This window comes from Chiloscyllium punctatum, chromosome 5, assembly GCF_047496795.1.
Source record: "Chiloscyllium punctatum isolate Juve2018m chromosome 5, sChiPun1.3, whole genome shotgun sequence".
NCBI lineage: Eukaryota > Metazoa > Chordata > Chondrichthyes > Orectolobiformes > Hemiscylliidae > Chiloscyllium > Chiloscyllium punctatum.
Genome location: NC_092743.1, coordinates 18577467 through 18595869, shown reverse-complemented (window position 1 = coordinate 18595869; position 18403 = coordinate 18577467). Strand labels below are relative to the sequence as shown.

The 18403-nt window shown below is 40.4% G+C and overlaps 1 protein-coding gene across 5 annotated transcripts in view; it reads left to right on the top strand.

Annotated features, from left to right (window-relative positions):
* Positions 1-18403, top strand: part of ankrd12 (ankyrin repeat domain 12) — a 179984-nt gene that overhangs the window by 92633 nt on the left and 68948 nt on the right. For all 5 annotated transcript variants that reach the window (XM_072569862.1, XM_072569858.1, XM_072569860.1 and 2 more), the window contains exon 3: positions 11347-11494. In XM_072569862.1, coding sequence (XP_072425963.1) covers positions 11347-11494 — 148 coding nt within the window. The remainder of the gene's footprint in view (positions 1-11346; positions 11495-18403) is intronic.

Genomic DNA, 18403 nt, shown 5'->3' with positions numbered 1-18403 from the left:
AGCTGTGATCATATTGAATGGCAAAGTGAACTTGAAGGACTGAACAGTCGACTCCTGCTCCTATTTCCGATGTTGCTCCAGAGTTTTATTTCATTTATTGACCATTCTGTCGAAGAACTTCCTGAAATTGCTCAAGTTCTGCCAATGAACCGGCATCCTTCTGGTAATTGTAGGTTAGTTCAATGCACTAATCTTGATCAACCTTTTAATATGCTACCTTGTATGTCCCTTTGCACCAATCTATCAACTGCCCTTTAGAACTGAAAGCCCAAAACTTTTCCAAATTGGTAATTCTAGTCCTTCTCTAAATTGGTGCTGGGATTGGAGTTCAATTCAGGGAGCAGCACTAGGTGTAGTTCTGAAGGTATGATTGACAATATCATGGTTTGTTTGACTTTCTTTTGGACATAATCATTCAGCATTCTTTGTTTTAAGTTATTCCTATTTCAGTGACTGGCTAGGCTGAATTGGTAAAGTACTTCCATTTTCTGTTACTCTTACACCATTCAACTAAATCAATCAATTTAGTTTGTAATGGGTTAAAAGCTTGTGAGGAATAGGCAGGAAAGTAAGTTGAGATCAGCAAAGTTCATTTTAAATGGCAGAGTAGGTGCAAAAGGATGAATTGCTTACTCCTGTGTGCACTACATTGCAGTTGTTCATATTACATTGTGTGTCATGGTTTTTCCATTTTGATTGTTATTTATAGTTTTCAAATTACCACACATTGCCAAACTAGCAGGGCCAGTTAATTGTTGCTAGTCATATGGCGCAGAATCAGATCCTTCAGTCCAACTTGTCATACCAGCCAAGTTTCCCCACACTGGACTCACCCCACTTGCCTGCATTTGGCCCATATCCTTCCCCTCAACCTTTCCTGTTCATGTACCATCCAAATGTCAATTAAATGTTGTAACTGTACCTGGATCTGCCACTTCCTCTGGCAGTTCATTCCACGTACTAACCATCTCTGTCAAAAAGCTACATCTCCTGTCCCTTTAACATCTTTCTTCTCTCACCTTAAAAATATGCCCCCCTATGTTTGAACCCCTAGGGAAGAGACCTTTCCTATTCACCTTATCGATGCCCCTCATGATTTTATTTGGAGCTTAAGCAGCAGTTGGAGCCGAAACTGTGGCTAGCTCACTTCTGGAAGTGGTCACCTCACCAGTTAAGGATGTAGACGGAAGGAGTGCCTACCTGGCAACTGAGGATGAACAAGTTGGACTGAAGGGTCTGTTTCCATGCTGTACATCTCTATGACTTTATGACAAGACACTTATTCCTGGCACTACAAGGTACTTTGTAAAGAAACAGGAAGAACAGATTTTTTTTTAAACGTAAATCATTCACTCATGGGATGAGGGGGTCATTGGAAAGGCCAGCATTTATTGCCCATTCTTAACTGCATAAATGGCAGTTAAGAGTCAACCACATTGCTGAGAATCTGGAGTCACACATAGTCCAGATCACGTAAGGATGGCAATTTCCTTCCATAAGGATCATTAGTGAACCAGATGGGTGTTTCCCCAACAATCAACAATGGATTTGTGGTCATCATTAGACTTTTAATTAGAGATTTGCATTGAATTCAAATTCAATCATCATCTGCTGTTGAGATTTGAGCCCAGGTCTCTACACCAATACCTGGCTTTCTGGATTAAGTCAAGCAATGTCATTAGGTCATGCCTCCCCAGCCTGTGAACATATGGCTGATCTTTACATCAGTTAGTAATGCCCATAAGACAACCCCCAGCCATCTCTCCTTCCTTATCCCCCACACGCACATATACACACGCGCGCGCATACATATGTACGCGTGCGCACACACACACACACACACACAACACTCGATGCAATGTAGTGACCTGACCATCTCCAGAAACAATATAATGTAAATCATCCCTTATTGGTCAAATCTGTTGTAAGTGGTTTATTTTGTAACTATAGGGGAGTAGTCAAATTCCAACTGTAATACTCTTATTGATTTCTGAATAGGGGATGAAAATGTAAAGAGGAGGAGAAGACAGTGTAACTGGCTCTGAATGGCAACGAAATGGCCATGTAAATGGATCTGAATAAGAGGAGATTATATTGTTAATTTTTTACAATCTTTCTCTAAGTCAGAGGCATCCTACGATAGCCTCAGGACATCCAATTTCCTGCAGGTCAACAGAGCAAGTTAACTTTAATAACACACTACCTGCTATGGGCATTAGCTTATGGTTCTGAATGACTAGTATTACCGGTATGAAACGGTTTACACCACGTGGTCAGTGAGGAGCACAAGTGAAATGTAAACAAAATGTGTAGTTCGGAATTTGATTAGAATGGGAATTCAATGCACAGGACAGAGGTACTCCATTCTCTACCAGTTTTATCATGCTGATTTGTAAAAAAAAACGCATTTGGTAAGATGGCACAGCAAAGGTTGCTGCATGTTGTAAAGAGTATATAGTGTGAGGAGTAATATGTCAGCATGCCTAAAGGATTGATTGACGAACAGGAAGCCCTGTGTGGCTAAACAAGTCGTTTTTGGGGTTGGCAAGTTGTCAGTCATGGAGTGCCATAGGGATCAATACTAGACCTTGCACTATTTACAATCTATATCAATGATTTGGATGCGGACACTGGATATATGGTATCTCTAAGTTTGATTTTTTGGCAGGTTTATGATACTAGGCTAGATAATAAAGTAAGTTGTCAAAAAGAGAAAAAAATCTACCAAAGGATACTGATGCAGTACAGGAGTAGGCAAAAACAATGGTGTAAAGGCAAAGTTACCTTAGTCTCAGAGGGCCATGAGATGAGATTAACCTGAGGATCACTATGTCGAAGGTGAGAGGAACAAGTTTGAGAAGACAGGATCATTATGGTAACCTCAGCTGTTGTCACTCTGCATCATAAATCTGTCAAAAAATGTGGTGCGGGAAAAGCACAGCCTCTCAGGGAGCATCCGAGGAACAGGAGAATCGATGTTCCAAACATAAACTCTTCAGGAATGTGGGGATCCTTGAGGGAGGAGGAGAACTTCAAGGTGAGCATCCTTGGAAGAGTCTTCACAGGAAAACTTTAATTGACTGCAGGTGCTGGAGATCAGAGTTAAAACATGTGGCACTGTAAAAACACAACCGGTCAGGCAGCATCCAAGGAGCAGGAGAGTCGATGTTTCAAGCGTAAGAGCTTATGCTAGAAACATCGGTTCTCCTGCTCCTTGAATGCTACTGGTCTGGCTATGCTTTTCTAGCGTTGCACATTTTTTACTCTGATCTTCAGCATCTGCAGTCCTCCTTTTCTCCTAGTGGATCATAAACCAACTGAGCTAATTGATCCTGAAATTACCATAGGTTTTTACAACAATCAGGTTCACTAATGTCAGTTAGGAAAGGAAATCTGACATTCTTGTCTGGTCTGAGCTATATGTGACTCCAGACCCACAGCAATGTGGTTAACTCTTTGCTACCCTCAAATGCCCTTGCAAGCCACTCAGTTCAACAGCAAATAGGGATGAGCAGCAAATGCTGGTCTTGTCAGCAATACTGACATAATAGGGCACCATGAGTGTTACAAAGTTCTGCAACCTTGTTCCATTTAAACAGTAAACTTTTTTTGTATTCTTTCTGCCAAATTTTGCAAATTCACATTTACCCATGTTATACAGCATCTGTTGAGAGAGGGGGTTGGGTTTGGCGGGGTGGGGCCGGAGAAGGTAGCTATGCAAGCGATATATAGTTAAATAAAGGTGGGAGGTAATGGTGATAGTTCAGAGTGGATACGTGAGAAGGAAGATGGACAGGTAGGACACTTCAAGAGAGCGGTGCTGAGTTGGAGGGTTGGATCTGGGATGTAGTCAGGTGAGAGGAGGAAACTGGTTGAAGGGTGCCAAGGTGGAAGATGAGGTGTTCTTCCTCCAGTCGTCTGGTGGCTCAGGACTTGCATGTCCTTGGCCGAGTGGGAGGGGAAGTGGTCTGCCACAGGGTTGTTTAGTGTGTTTCCCCCCTGGGGATCTTCTCTTAAAACATTCCACAAGTTGGTGTCCTGTCTCCTGATGTGGAGGAGACCACATCGAGAGCAATGGATACAATAGATGGTGTTTGCATGTGCAGGAAAATCTCCGGTTGTGGAAGAATCCTTTGGGGCCTTTTTGGAGGTGAGGGTAGTGGTATGGGTACAGATTTTACACCTGTTGCGGCAGCAAGGGAATGTGTCGGAAGTGAAGGGTGGGTCAGTGGCGGGCATGAACCTAACGAGAGAGTCGTGGAGGGAATGGTCTCTGCAGAATGTTGAAAGGGATGGGGAGGAAAAGATATCTGTGGTGGTGAGGTCTGACTGTAAGTGGTGGAAATGATGTAGGATGATGCGTTGTATCTGGAATTGGTGGGGTAGAATGTGAGGACCAGAGGGGTTATCTCCTAGTTGTGTTTGGAGGGGTGGGGTTCAAGGGCAGAGGTGCAGGAAGTCTAGGAGACTTACTGGCGGGCATTGTTGACCACGTGTGAGGGGGAAATTGCAGTCCTTGAAGTAGGAGGCCATCTGGGATGTTCTAGAGTAGAATTGATCCTCCTGGGAGCAGATGCAGCGGAGGCGAAGGAATTGGGAGTAAGGGATTGCATTTTTAATGGGAGTGGGGGTGTTGGGAGATGGAGGAGGTGTAGTCCAGGTAGCTGTGGGAGTCAGTGGGTTTGAAGTAGATGTCAGTGTTGTCTGATGCTGGAAATGGAAATGGAGATGGAAAGGTCTCAGAAGGAGAGGGACGTCTTTTGATATGCACTCCTTCATGCTTCATTGAAACAGGGTTAGAAATAGTATTAGATTTTGTCACTTGTGCAAAGTACCTAGTTACAAATATTAAGTACTAAAATAGACTAGATTCAAAAATGGAGAATTCCCTGGCTTGATAGTTATGTAGAATAATGCACATGCCAGGGCAAAAGTTTACAGATTGTGTTTGGGTACACTTCTGGTCCTCCTGGTGTAATGTTAAAAGATTAAATTGTACTCTCTCTGGACACTAATGTAATGTTAAAGGGTTAAACTGCACTGTCTTTCTCCAAGAAGCTGAACATTCTGGAGGTGGGGTGGGGTATCTGTGAGCATTACCAACTGACTTGTATAAAGGGGTTGCCTTTCCTTTGTTTGGGGCCTCTTCTGACCTGACTTCACATGCCTGCAAAGTGTCTCAAAGTGGGTCACCTAGCTTGTACAGGCTTTAATAAACTTTAACTGTTTGCAGAAGTTGGTGTGTGCAAATTGCATCTCTTGTGTGAAACCTCAGGAAAAGGACATGACACTGGTGTTGCACATGCAGAGCTCCTCATGGATGCCCAGTTTTGATATACTAGGTCTGTGGAAAGCCTATCCCGTTTTGGTTGATCATGATTGGAAATAGTTTTGAATTGTGATTGGAAAATGTGGCCTATTGAAAATCAATGGGAATGTTTTGTTTAGAAATTCTCATCTACTGTCTCCATGCAATGCACAAAATCACATCATACAGCTTGGATGTTCTTCCAACTAATGGGAAGGAAATAAAAATGCTGGCAGTGTTTGTCAGTTTGTGTAACAGAAGAAGACAGCTTAACATTGTGGGTGTAGGCCACTTGTAAAAAGAGAGAACCTAATCTTTTTGTCTTTTTTGAAGGACCTGTTGTGATTTCTGACATTTGGTATTTAAAAATGCAAGCCTGTTTGTGTTTTTTTTATGACTTTTTTTTGGTAGCAGATGCTGTCTTTCATTTCTCGGGTATGGAGTGCCTGGGAATCTATTTATTTTCTGGAGATTAGGGGAAAAAAATTCAATTTACTGCCCTGATTCTACTAATACCTGCGGACTTTGCTATTACCCTGCTGTATGACCGCTTTATTTTCTTTTCAAGCCTGGACCACCACCTACTATAACAGAAGTCATTGTAATTGTGAGTTAAGCCGTTAAAACATTTGAACAGTAGTTGTCTCTTTCACTAGACTGTTGCACAATAGAAGCAGAAATTGCTGGAATTGAGCAGGTGGTGGCTGGTTTCTGAAAAAGAAAAAGTGGTTGTATCTTAAATTTCAACCAGTCATCAGAACAGTACAAAGCTGTATTTGTATACAGTACATTTCCATTTTAAGACCTGACTATGAAAGCTTTGCAACTGAAATGATTAGAAAACACAAATAATGTTTGTTAATTTATAACTTGATTTTTAAAAAAATATATAATCAGTATAATAAACGTTTTTGAATCCATTTCACTCGGTGATTCATTTAAGGTCAGATTTCTATAGTTTGACGTATTCCGTATTAAGCTATCTGGCTTATTGACTAGCATAGCTGCCATCCTGTTGACATTTGTCCAACTTGGATTGCACAAAAGAGCTATTCCAAGCCATGCACCAGTTTCCTTCTCATACTTGAAGAATTACGAAACAGTTAGTACTATGTACATCAAAGATTGCATTAAAATGTTGTGAATTATATAGATTTAAACAGAAATCACATATGCCTATTGTCTTGACTATGCACTTGCCTTTGTGTTGTGACTTGTACAATGCTATAATAGTGTGAAAATGATCTGTCCTTATGTGAAAACTATTGCATATCCATAATGCATTCTTTGAAGTGAGTTTGTTGATTTATTTCTGTGGAAATTTTCTATTCCGCTTTTATGCTCAAAGTTCAGGTTGCGGAGGGAACAATTATAGCTTCCGACTTGTCTTTTGCACATTAGAACTGTTTGCACCTACTGCAACTTGACAAATCTTAACGTCCGTGTATTTTGTTTTTTCTTGGGCAAGATTTTTCTTTACTTCTGCAAGTAAAATTTTAATTTTAAGAAAAGGTTGTCAGATGGTGGAATTCACAGGATGAAAATGCTGTTTTATTCTCAGTTGTGCTTTTACACAAAGAAAAGTAGTGTATAAAGGGTATGCCTTTTGTAATGCGTTTCTAGTAGAAGAAAATAATATTCTCATGCTAAAGTTTTTGCCCACTAAACCACCTAATAGAGTTACTACCTCATTTTTATTTGACAGGCTTTGTTTGTTTAAGAGGCTAAAAGGAACCAGGTGAAAGGACCATTTGAAATCATAAAATTGCAAATAATTAGATCATAAATGTCGACTATAGATTCCTTTGTGTTTAGTGGGCTATTAGTTAAGAACCATTGTTTACAGTGATATTAATAACTAGCTTGAAGTAGAGAACATATTTCCAAAGTCAGCGAAGGTATGGAGACCCTAATTTGGTAGCAAGCTGAAATTTTGAGGTTGCAAACATCAGGTCAGCAATGGCTACATACTTCACCCTGCCCTCCGTCTTTTTATCACCCCTCCTCCAACACTCTCAGTTTTTACCAAGGGCTTGTGACAATTTCGCAATCTTGAAATGGTGGTCACAGTAGGACCATTAGTAGAAGCTCAGCTATGATATTATTGCCAAGATTAGAGTGGTGCTGGAAAAGCACAGCAGGTCAGGCAGCATCTGAAGAGCAGGAAAAATTGAAGTTTTGGGTAAAAGCCTCATCAGGAATGAGGCTGGAGCCTCAGGGGTGGAAAGATAAATGGGAGGGGGGTGGGGCTAGGTAGGTGAGAGTGCAGTAGGTGGATGGAGATGGGGGTGAAGGTGATAAGTCGGAGAGGAGGTTTGAGTGGATAGGTGAGAAAGAAGATTGCCAGTTGGGACAGGTTACGAGGACGGTGCTGAGCTGGAAGTTTGGAACTGTGGTAAGGAAGGGGGAGAGGAAATGAAGTCCACATAGATGCCATGGGATTGAAAGGTCCTGAGGTGGAAGATAAGGCTTTCTTCAGGTGTCGGGTGGTGAGGGAGTGACGGTGGAGGAGGCCCAGGATCTGCATGTCCTCGGCAGAGTGGTAGCGGGAGTTGAAACGTACGACCACAGAGTGGTGGGGTTGGTTGTTGTGGGTGTCTGAGATGTTCTCTGAAGTGCTCTGCAAGAAGGTGTCCAGTCTCCCCAATGTAGAGGAGACCACATCGGGAGCAACAGATACAATAAATGACATGGAAGTGCAGCTGAAACTTTGATTGATGTGGAAGGCTGCTTTGGGGCCTTGGATGGAGGCGAGGGGGAGGTGTGGGCTCAGGTTTTGCAATTCTTGCGGTGGCAGGGCAAGGTATCGGGAGGGGAGGGTGGGGTGTTGGGGGCGTGACTTGACCAGGTAGTCACGGAGGGAACAGTCTTTGCGGAAGGTGGATAGGGGTGGGGGAGAAATATATCCCTGGTGGTGGGGTCTGTTTGGAGGTGGAGGAAATGTCGGCGGATGATGTGATTTATGCGAAGATTGATGGGGTGGAAAGTGAGGATGAGAGGGTTCCTGACCGTGTTGTGGATGGAGGGGTGGGGTTCGAAGGCGGAGGTGCAGGACATGGATGAGATGCGTTGGAGGGCATCTTGAACCACGTGGGAGGAGAAGTTGCTGTCCTTAAAGGAAGCAATCTAGTGTATTCTGTGGTGGAACTGGTCCTCCTGGGAGCAGATGCGACAGAGGCAGAGGAATTAGGAATTTTTGCAGGAGCTAGAGTGGGAGGAAGTGCAATCCAAGTAGCTGTGGGAGTCAGTGGGTTTGTTTTTTAAAAAAAAATCTGTTTCAAGTCGGTCATCATTCCTGGAGATGGAGAGGTCCAGGGAAGGGGAGGGTGGTATCAGAAATGGTCTGGGTGAATTTAAGATTGGGGTGAAATGTGTTGGTGAAGTTGATGAACTGTTCAACTTCCTCATGGGAACACAAGGTGGTGCCGATGCAGTCATCGATGTAGCGGAGGAAAAGGTGGGAAGTGGTGCTGGTGGAACTCCAGAAGATGGACTCCAACACCTGGAGGAAGAACGCCTTATCTTCCGCCTTAGGACCCTTCAACCCCACGGCATCAATGTGGACTTCACCAGTTTCCTCATTTTTCCCTCCGCCCACTTACCCCAGTTCCAACTTTCCAGCTCAGCATTGTCCTCATGACTTGTCCCACCTGTCAATCTTCCTTCTCACCTATTCGCTCCACTCTCCTCTGACTTATCACCTTCACCCACACCTCCATCCACCTGTTGCACTCAGTTACCTTCTCCCAGCCTCACCCCTCCCATATATCTCTCCACCCTGAGGTTCCCTGCCTCATTCCTGATGTAGGGCTTTTGTCCAAAACGTCACTCTTACTGTTCCTCAGATGCTGCCTGACCTGCTGTGCTTTTCTAGCACCACTCTAATCTTGACTCTAATCTCCAGCATCTGTGTTACCCACTTCTGTCTATGATATTATTGTTCCTATTTCTCATTCATTTTGGTCGTGGTCATTTTAAGTCCACTGGTTCCAATTACTTAAGAACATACAAATCTTGTGACTGCATTGTAAACTTCCCACCTTCCTGTATCATTTTTGAGAATTTTTGAGAATATTTGAGAATACAGTTTTGACAGCTTTATAGAAATTTCAATGTATCATATTAATTAATACTTCATGCAAATGCCTTTTTAGTTTTTCTACTGAAGTGAATAATTACTGAATAATAGGATTTGTATGGATAGCTCCAATTTAAGAGATACATGAGTTAAGGTGTATTGAACCCTGTGTTCTCCTCTGTTGTTAACTCTGTAATTAAGTGAACCAGTTTTTCTTCATTTCCCTGTGTCCCTTCGTATTTCTAACTTTCAAACACTGATCCACTTACCCAAATAAGTTTTCTGGCTCAGCAAGCATTTCTTAAGCACAGCATGTTTAATAAATCCTCACTGGGAGTGAGGGTGTGTGGAGGTGATTTCCTAGATACTGTTTGTTTTTAACTGTTAACGTTGAGCTGAAGTCTCATTTTTTATTAATTTGTCAGCCAGTGAAAATTGCTTTTCATTATTTTATGTAGCAGTCCATTTTGGGAAAACTATTAGACCAGGGAGAGTGGGAGATATAGTTTGCCTCGTGTGAAAGGGTTATCAATGCAGGACCAATTTGTTTGCAAGAGCTAAGCAGAAGTACAAGTAGACAACCCTTCATGTAAAAACCTTCGGATTTCAGATAAAGTTTTTTCTCATCACAGAGGTACCTTGATTATCCAAATGAGATGGGTAGGCACGGTTTCGTTTGGATAATTAATTATTCAGTTAATTGATTTCCTCTGGATCTCTGCATTTTCTGTGAAGTTTGCTCCCCATTCAGCAAACTATGCAAATGCGCACTGCGTGCTAGACCCTGCCCCCGTCTGCACCCACCCCGCCCCGTCCGCTGCCTGCCCACCCCCAACCCCCTCCAACACGGCCCCCTCATCCATCCCCACCACATTAAACTTTGACTTAGTAAATGTGTTATTCAAAATTCAGCATATTTATGTATTTCATGCACTTCTGTTTGTTTCTTTATGCTCTTAAATTTGTCCCCCTGTTTTCTCATGTCAACAATATGCTACTACCAACTGAGTACTATAATAAGACTTTCAACAAAAGCCACGATATGTATAACATGCAAATAGGTTGCAATGCCACCTGTCAACAAACGTTGAGTGCTATGACAGCAATGGCTCTGGCCAAGTTATCAGGCTGTTGAAACATTTTATTAGGTAAACGTTGAGTCACTGGGAGTCACTTTTTGTCCTCGTTAATCTCGTGAGTTAGTACATGAAGTTGCAATTCTAGAACAAAGTTTTTTTTTCCCTCTGAGTTTTTTCAAAATCTGTTGAAGTCGTGGAAATGGGGTGTTAAAAAATATATTTTGTACATAGATGTGAATATGTAGGTGTCCATATCTTTTTTCATTCACATGCCTATGATAGATATTATTCTATTCCAAGAATGGACCATGCAGATTCTGAACTTGTAATTTTCCTCCTCATTTGTGGGCACTTGTGAGACCAGCAGCCCAGAAACTGGTCTATATTAAACTGAACAAGGAAAATATTGAAGCCAGTCCTGGCATTGTTAATAAGCTACATGCTAGCCTTTAGATGTCTTTTCCCAAGTAAGCGATAGTCATACCTAGAAAAATTAAACTTAAGAAGCAGTATGGAAATGATTAAAAGGTTTCTGTCATACTAGAATGTGAAATTACATTCCAGTAAATGATCAGAATGCCCAATTCAGAGGATTTGTGAAAATCTCATGCAGAAGAGATTAGGCTTCAAGTCCCTTACACAACTTTCAAGGTGCATCAAATACCTTCTATATGCCTTTCAAAGAACCCAAGAAAGTTCTAAGTGCTGTTGGTTGGAATGCAGAAAAACTTGAGGTAGTTGGACATTTTAATCAAAATGAAAATTGCCAGAGAAAGCAATTTTTATCCTTGATTTATTTCAAAGCCACAAAATTTCAATTACCATAAGCATTTGATGACAAGACTGCTAAATTTTGCTATTCAAATCTTTATTTTTTTTAGAATAAAGAAAAAGTTTCATCCTACAACAGGACACCTAAAATAGACCGCAGTGAATTGGAAAAAGAAGTGAAAGAGAAGGCTTCTATGAAACGTAAACTTCCTTTCACTGTTAGTCCATCTAGGAGTGAGCAGAGGGAATCCGATACAGGTAAATTCTTCCGTTTTTTTGAAATGTGCTTATTAATGTAGGAATGTAAGGTCGTAAATTATTGCACCTCAGAAATTTTGTGCCTTGTGAAAATAAATAATCATCCATTTATGTTTGTTCATATTAAATGTGGAAAAACAGAAGTGTGTTTAATCCTTCTAATCAGCCCAAGTTTTTTAGGCATATTGTTTTAAATCAGTCAAATAATTTTCCAGCAAAATGTACAACTTGCTTCCTTTTTGTAATCTGATCTATCCAACCTCTGATACTGCACAGCAAGACTATGACTATTTAGAAGGCAAAGCTATATCTAATCTATCCATTCAACTTCCGTCTTCTAAACATAATCTTTTCTTCCTCCCCACCACCAGTACTGCCTCTCCTCACTCCTCTCCTGCGACATTCTTGAGACCAGGGTTTGGCTTGTTAACATTCTGAATGATATTCCCTTGATAAGATAATCACTTAGCCAGCAAGCTTGACTTCTGTTGCTTTTTATTATAGTTTAGATGCTTAATGCTGGGCTTTTTGTGTAGGTCTTTGCAAGTCTCTGTGTCTTTCCTCTCAGGTAGTAAGATAATCTGCACAGTACTAAACATGGTGACAAACCAGTGACTTCTTTAGCTCAATACAGTGTCTGAGATTCTGTAATCTATTCCATTTACTGTTGAACCTAAAATTATATTTTCTTGTACATATTGTACAGGTGGTTCCAATTATCTGTCCACCAACTTGGTGGCGGTTATGTTGGAGTTGTAATGTCAGCAGACAAGAATTCAGAGGCCCTAGCAAATGCTGTGGTAATGGGTTCAAGTTGTACCATGGCAGCTGGTGGAGATGACAACAACATATAATAAAATCTGGAATTGTAATCTAGCCTCAGCAGTGGGAATCATGAAATGTTCATCTTTTATTGTAAACGTCCATTGGTTCACGAAGACTGTTTACGGAAGGAAATCTGCCAACCTTGCCTAGTCTGGCCCACATATGACTCAAAATTCTCTGTAATGTGGTTAACTCTTAAATGACCTCTAAAATTGCCTGTGAGAGAATGCTGTTCTTTAAATAAGGTTATGTTGTCCTTGTTTTTTTTTCGGAGAGGTCGTAAAAGACACAGATTCCGAAAAGTCTGTGGTTGAAGAGTTTTTAGGGCCACTTTGATTATAGCTAACAGATGCCGCTTCAGGCAAAAGGCTTTTGAGTTTTTTAAAGTGTACATTGAAAGGGGAGTGGCCGGTTTTTCCAGCTCCGCTTTCTCTAGTTTGATTTGGTTTTAGCACAGTAGAATTGTAAAAGCTGCTGGACCTGAAGAAGCAGGTCCATGCTGATCTCTCTGATTTCTCTCCTGTAAGAACGTGTGTTTGATTTTACCTTTTGTGCCAAGGGGTGGTTTTGGAGATTGTTGCAAGTATTAGGAACACTATAATTAAATTGGGATAATCTTTTCACTCAGGGTGATGGGAATCTGGAATGTAGTGCCTGAGGGAGGGTAGTACATGTGGGGAACCTCACAACCTTAAAAAGGATATGGATTAGCTTTAAAATCATCTGTCTTCCTGCCTCTGGGGATTTTTAAACAAGCACCCCAAAATCCCTCTTCCTCGGAGCTCCCTAGTGTCCTTTATCTGGTTACTTCCAAAGTGCATCACCTGTCACTTTTAAGGGTTAAATGTCATCTACCACAGATCTGCTCATCTGACTAATGGGTATGTGTCTTCTTGTAACCTAAGACCTCCTCCCTCACTGTTAGCCAACCAGCCTAACTTGAACCCATCTTATCCATTCCTGACTATTCTTGCATATTTAGGATTCTCAAGGCTTGCTGCTTCCTACATTTCACCTTAAAAGAAACATATTGGGCTTGTGCTCTCCCCATTTCCTTTTCAAACAGTACATGCCCTCACCCACCACTGTTCTGTAGATTTTTCCAGAAGTAGCTGTTCCCTGTCAATTGTGGCCACATCCTCCCTTATGTTAGTAAAATCTGTCCTCTCCAATCCAAACCTTTTTTTTTTGCACACCATCTCTTTCCTTTTCCATAACAAACTTAAAATGTACTGTTATGGTCCCAATCACTAAAATGCTGTCCCATTGCCACCTTCCTCACCTGTCCTGTTTCAGTCCCCAGAGTTTGGTCCAGCACTATCCCATCCATGTTGCATCTTTTATCTGTTGACACAAAACTCTCTCCTGAATGCACTTCAAGAAATCAATTTTATCTGAACCTTTACACTATATCCCAATTAACACTGGAGAAGTTGAAATCCCCTAATATAACTGTCATCATCATTATCATCACATTGTTATTGTTATCATTTATAATATATTTATATAACATTGTTATCATTATCATTTTTAAAATTATTATAATAATACAATATAATAAATTGTCTACATATCTGCTCTTCTGTCACCTGTTGACTGTTTTGGACGTCCCAATTTAACTGACCCCTTTCTTATTCCAAAGATCTATTCACAAAATCTCGCTTGAAAACACTTACAAGATATCATTACTCCTGACTACAATGACTTTTTAATTAATAATACCTCTAAAATCCTCCCTGTCTTGCCTGAAGATCCTACACCCCAGAATACAGAGTTGCCAGTCCAGCCCCTCCCTCAACCACATCTGTGTGATAAGTGTCACAATGCTATCTTTTAAATCCATGCCATGTTTCAATTAACTCACTTGTCTTACCTGTAATTTTAGCACTAACGTAGAGGCCATCTAGTCTCACCTTACTTCTTTGAATTTCAACACAACCGAACTCTTGGGTCTTGGTTCCTTGACTTTATTATGCTGTCTCTTTTTCTGTAGTAATGCTCGGTGTCTCTTTCCACTATAAACTATTAAAATTCTCCTAACTGCACTAGCAAATAATACCCAAAAAGATGTTGGTTACATTCTGGCTCATGTGCAGATCATCCTCCTTGTACAGGTCCCATCTTCCCAGAAATTGTCCTGGTGATCCACACTCTCTCCTGCATTCACACTTGAGCCATGCTGTATTTTCATACTTCTGTACTCACTAGTACATTGCACTGGGAATAATCTAGAGATTGCAAAAGTAGAGACCTTGATTTTAATCTACTTCCTAGCTCCCTGGTGAATTGTTGGTACAAGGTTTCATCCGTCATTCTACCTGTAATATTGGAACCAATGTATACCACGATCACTGACTTTTCAACCTCCCCTTCAGGGTGCCCTGCAGTCTTTCGGTGATATCACTGGCCCCGAGCAGGCAACACACCATCCTAGAGCTATATTTGTGGCCAGAGAAACACCTCTCTGCACTCCTCACTGTCATTGTTCTCCAACACAGAAAATAGTTATTGAGTAGGATACCCACTGAGGGTTTCCTGTCTGCTTGTCTGGTCCCTTTTCTCTGCCTGGTGACCACCCATTTCTCCTTTGTCTTTGGCTCCTTAATCTGCAGTGACCATCTCAGAAAATATCCAACGTTTTGGATGCACTACTGTGCCTCCAGCCAATGCTCAAGTTCTAAGACTTGGTACAGACAGTGTACAAACTGGTGGAAATTCCTACAGATGTGATTAAAACTGCCAGAATTATCTAGGAAGACACACCAATGCACTGGTTGGGGTTTGTACTGATGCATTCAGTTAAATTCATAGAATCTTTTATTCAAGTCTACTGGAAAGAAAGAACTAAACGCTTACTCTGAAGACACTATATGCAAAAAACCTTTTAAAAAGAGCAGTGAATACACAACTTAAAGTATTAATCGTGATAGAATATTAATAAATAGTAAAGGATAGAAGAGAAATACTCCCCATTCAATCATTTATCTGTGATGTCGCACTAGTGTGTTCACTTCAGCCTCGGCAGTCCTGTAACATTATCGCCTAGCTCCTTTGAAGTTGAGTAAGAATTAATTACACAGGGCAAAATGAGGTGAAAATGCAAGCAAACAAACACAACCTTCCCCACTTATCCAATGAAATAATAAATTTGCAAAGAAAAACTGGAGGGTTTTTTTTAGCTGTAGGCAGGAAAACTTAATATTTTCTCCATATTTTATCTACTACCAAATGAAATTTGTTTCTATATAACAATGACTTGCTTTTATATAATACCTTTTAATTGTAGAGAATTTTTTCTAAACATTTCTATCAAGTAATGGCATAATCAAAAAATGTATTTCACTGATGTGGTCCTCAAGACATCTCCCACCATATAGGCATTCTGAATTGATTCCTAGGTAATTTGATTATTCAGCAGACAACTCACTTAACTGTAAATATAAACTTAAGTAATCTCTTCATTTTTGTTTATATATTTTTTGAACTTTGTTTGCTTCAAATTCATAAAAATGTGTCCACAGCTGTTCGGAAGTTGCTAATATGTAAGGCTGAATGCATAAGAGCGGTAAAAACACTTACGTGCAATATTTTCTCGGCACACCCCAAACAAAAGAACTTTGTAACTGTTGCAGTACCGTTAATTATAAGTACTAATGAAATGCTAAATAACCAGCCCTGAAAGGGAGGAGATGTAATATTTTGTTTTCTTTTAAGCAGTGCAATTGCAACATAATACTTAGAAATTTATCAAAGTTCAGTTCCACCAAAATAACAAAAATCATGTAAAATATTCTTAGTCTTATTAAATTATTAAAAATCAAGAGAGACTGCTACCATATGAACTCACTTCCTTACTTCATAAGATCTATCTTTCATTCTGTTAATTTAGTGGCAAGTCCTGCAAGGTTATCATTGCATATAACTTAATATTCTAAGCAGGCTCACTATCTAGTGGTATATTCTGTTTTGATATTTTAATCTGGTAGAGAACTGCATTTCATGCAATGTGAGCATTGTAGGCAAGCCCCACACTTGTTGTCTATCCTTAATTGCCTTTGGTAACTAACTGGCTAGTGGTGAACTGCTGCCTTGAGCTGCCATTTGAAGTGCCACAATGTTGCTTAGAACAGATTTTCAGGACTTTGACCCAGCCACAGTGAAGGAATGGTGATATAAGTCCACTTGGGGTAGTGTGTTAGCTGGAGAGAACCGCGTAGTTAATGCTGTTTACATCTATTTCCTTCCCTTGCCCTCCTTGGTGATTGAGATTGCAGGTTTGAATGGTGCTATCATAGGTTGAGGGGCAATATGATAAAGGTATATAAAATTGAGAGGCATGGATGTGGAGTCTTTTTTCCCAGGATAGAAGTGTCAAATTGTAAGAGGCATAGGTTTAAGGTGAGAGGAGGCAAGTTTTTAGGAGAAGTGCGAGGTAAGACTTTTTACACAGAGGGTGACAGGTACCTGAGATGTGCTGCCAGGGAAGATAGTAAATGCAGATATGATAGCAACGTTTAAGAAGCATTTTAACAGATACACGAACAGACAGAGGGTACAGTGATACAAACCATGTACAGGCAGATGGGATTAGTTTAGAATGGCATGGCCAGCACAAACACATTGGGCTGAAGGACTTGTTCCTGTGCTGTACTGCTTTATATGTTTGACAAGTTACTACAGTGCATCGTGTGCATGGTACGTACTGTTGTTTACTGTTGTGTCTGTCATTGGTGGGTGAAATAGATGTTTAAAATAATCATCTATGCTAATCAAGCTTGCTATTTTGTCACTATGTTGGAAATGCATTTGTGTAAAGTATTCCATCACACGTGATTTGTCTCTTATAGATAGGCTTTGGAGAGTCAGCAAATGCGTGACTCACGACAGAATTTTAAGCCTCTAACCTGCTTCTGTAGCTAGTTTCTGTTCCTTGCGCTTAGGAGTTGTGCTGCAACTGAAGCTGGCAGAGCACGTTATGCACTGTATCCCACTACTTCACAGGTCCTAACATATAACTACAGTACTTATCCCAAATACAAAGGTGATCCTTATCCATATCCCATTTTAAACAAAACTGGTTTAAAATAAAAATGATTCGATTAAGGTATAATATTTTGTTAGTGTACACAGTCAGAAATATCCCAAAAACCACTTGCATTTATGGTCAAATCTAAAATTGCAGAGATTAGCTTTCTGGGCTAAAAGTACAAGTTACTTTGAATTCAAAAGGGCAAAGTGCTCTGGAGTCTGGTGTTTTCGTAGGTGTGGTTAAGTCATAATTGTCTTTGAAATCATGCAGCGACAACTGGCTCAGAAAATTCAAGTCTTGATGTTTTCAATCACACTTCAAAATTTCACATTAATATTACAGTCAAAACCTGAAGCAACAAATATTACTTGAGTGTGACCTGTAAATAGAAGGCCTGTACCTTAGTAACATGATGTGGTTGAAGTAGTATCTTGCGTTGATACGAAAAAATAGAGTACATGGTTTGGACTGTTGAGCTTGCTGTCCCATTCAATACAATCATGACTGATATCTCGATCATTTCCTTCCACTTCCCTATAACCCTTGTCTTCCCTATTAATAAGGATCTATATATCTCAGCCTTAAATATACACAAGGACTCTGCTCCACATTTCTCTATGGCAAGGAGTTCCAAAGACACACAATCCTCAAGATAAGAAATTCCTCTTCATCTCAATTTTAAATTGAAGTTCCTTTTATTCTGAGACTGTATTCTCTTTCCCCATGAGGGAAATACCCTCTCAGCATTTACCTTGTCAAAACCCTTTATGTTTCAATGACCTCACCTGTTAATCTTTTTTAAATTTCAGTGAGTAGATATCCAACCTGTTCAATCTTTGCTCATAAGATAGTCTTTTCATACCTGGGGTCACCCTAGTGAACCTTCTCTGAACTACCCACAATGAAATAATATCTTTCCTCACGTAAGGGAGCACAACTGCTCTGAGTACTGCAGATATGGTTTCATCAAAACTTTTTTATAGTTGTAGTACAACTTCCCTGCTATTATTCATCGACCCTCTTAATATAAAGGCCAACATTCCATTAGCCTTTCT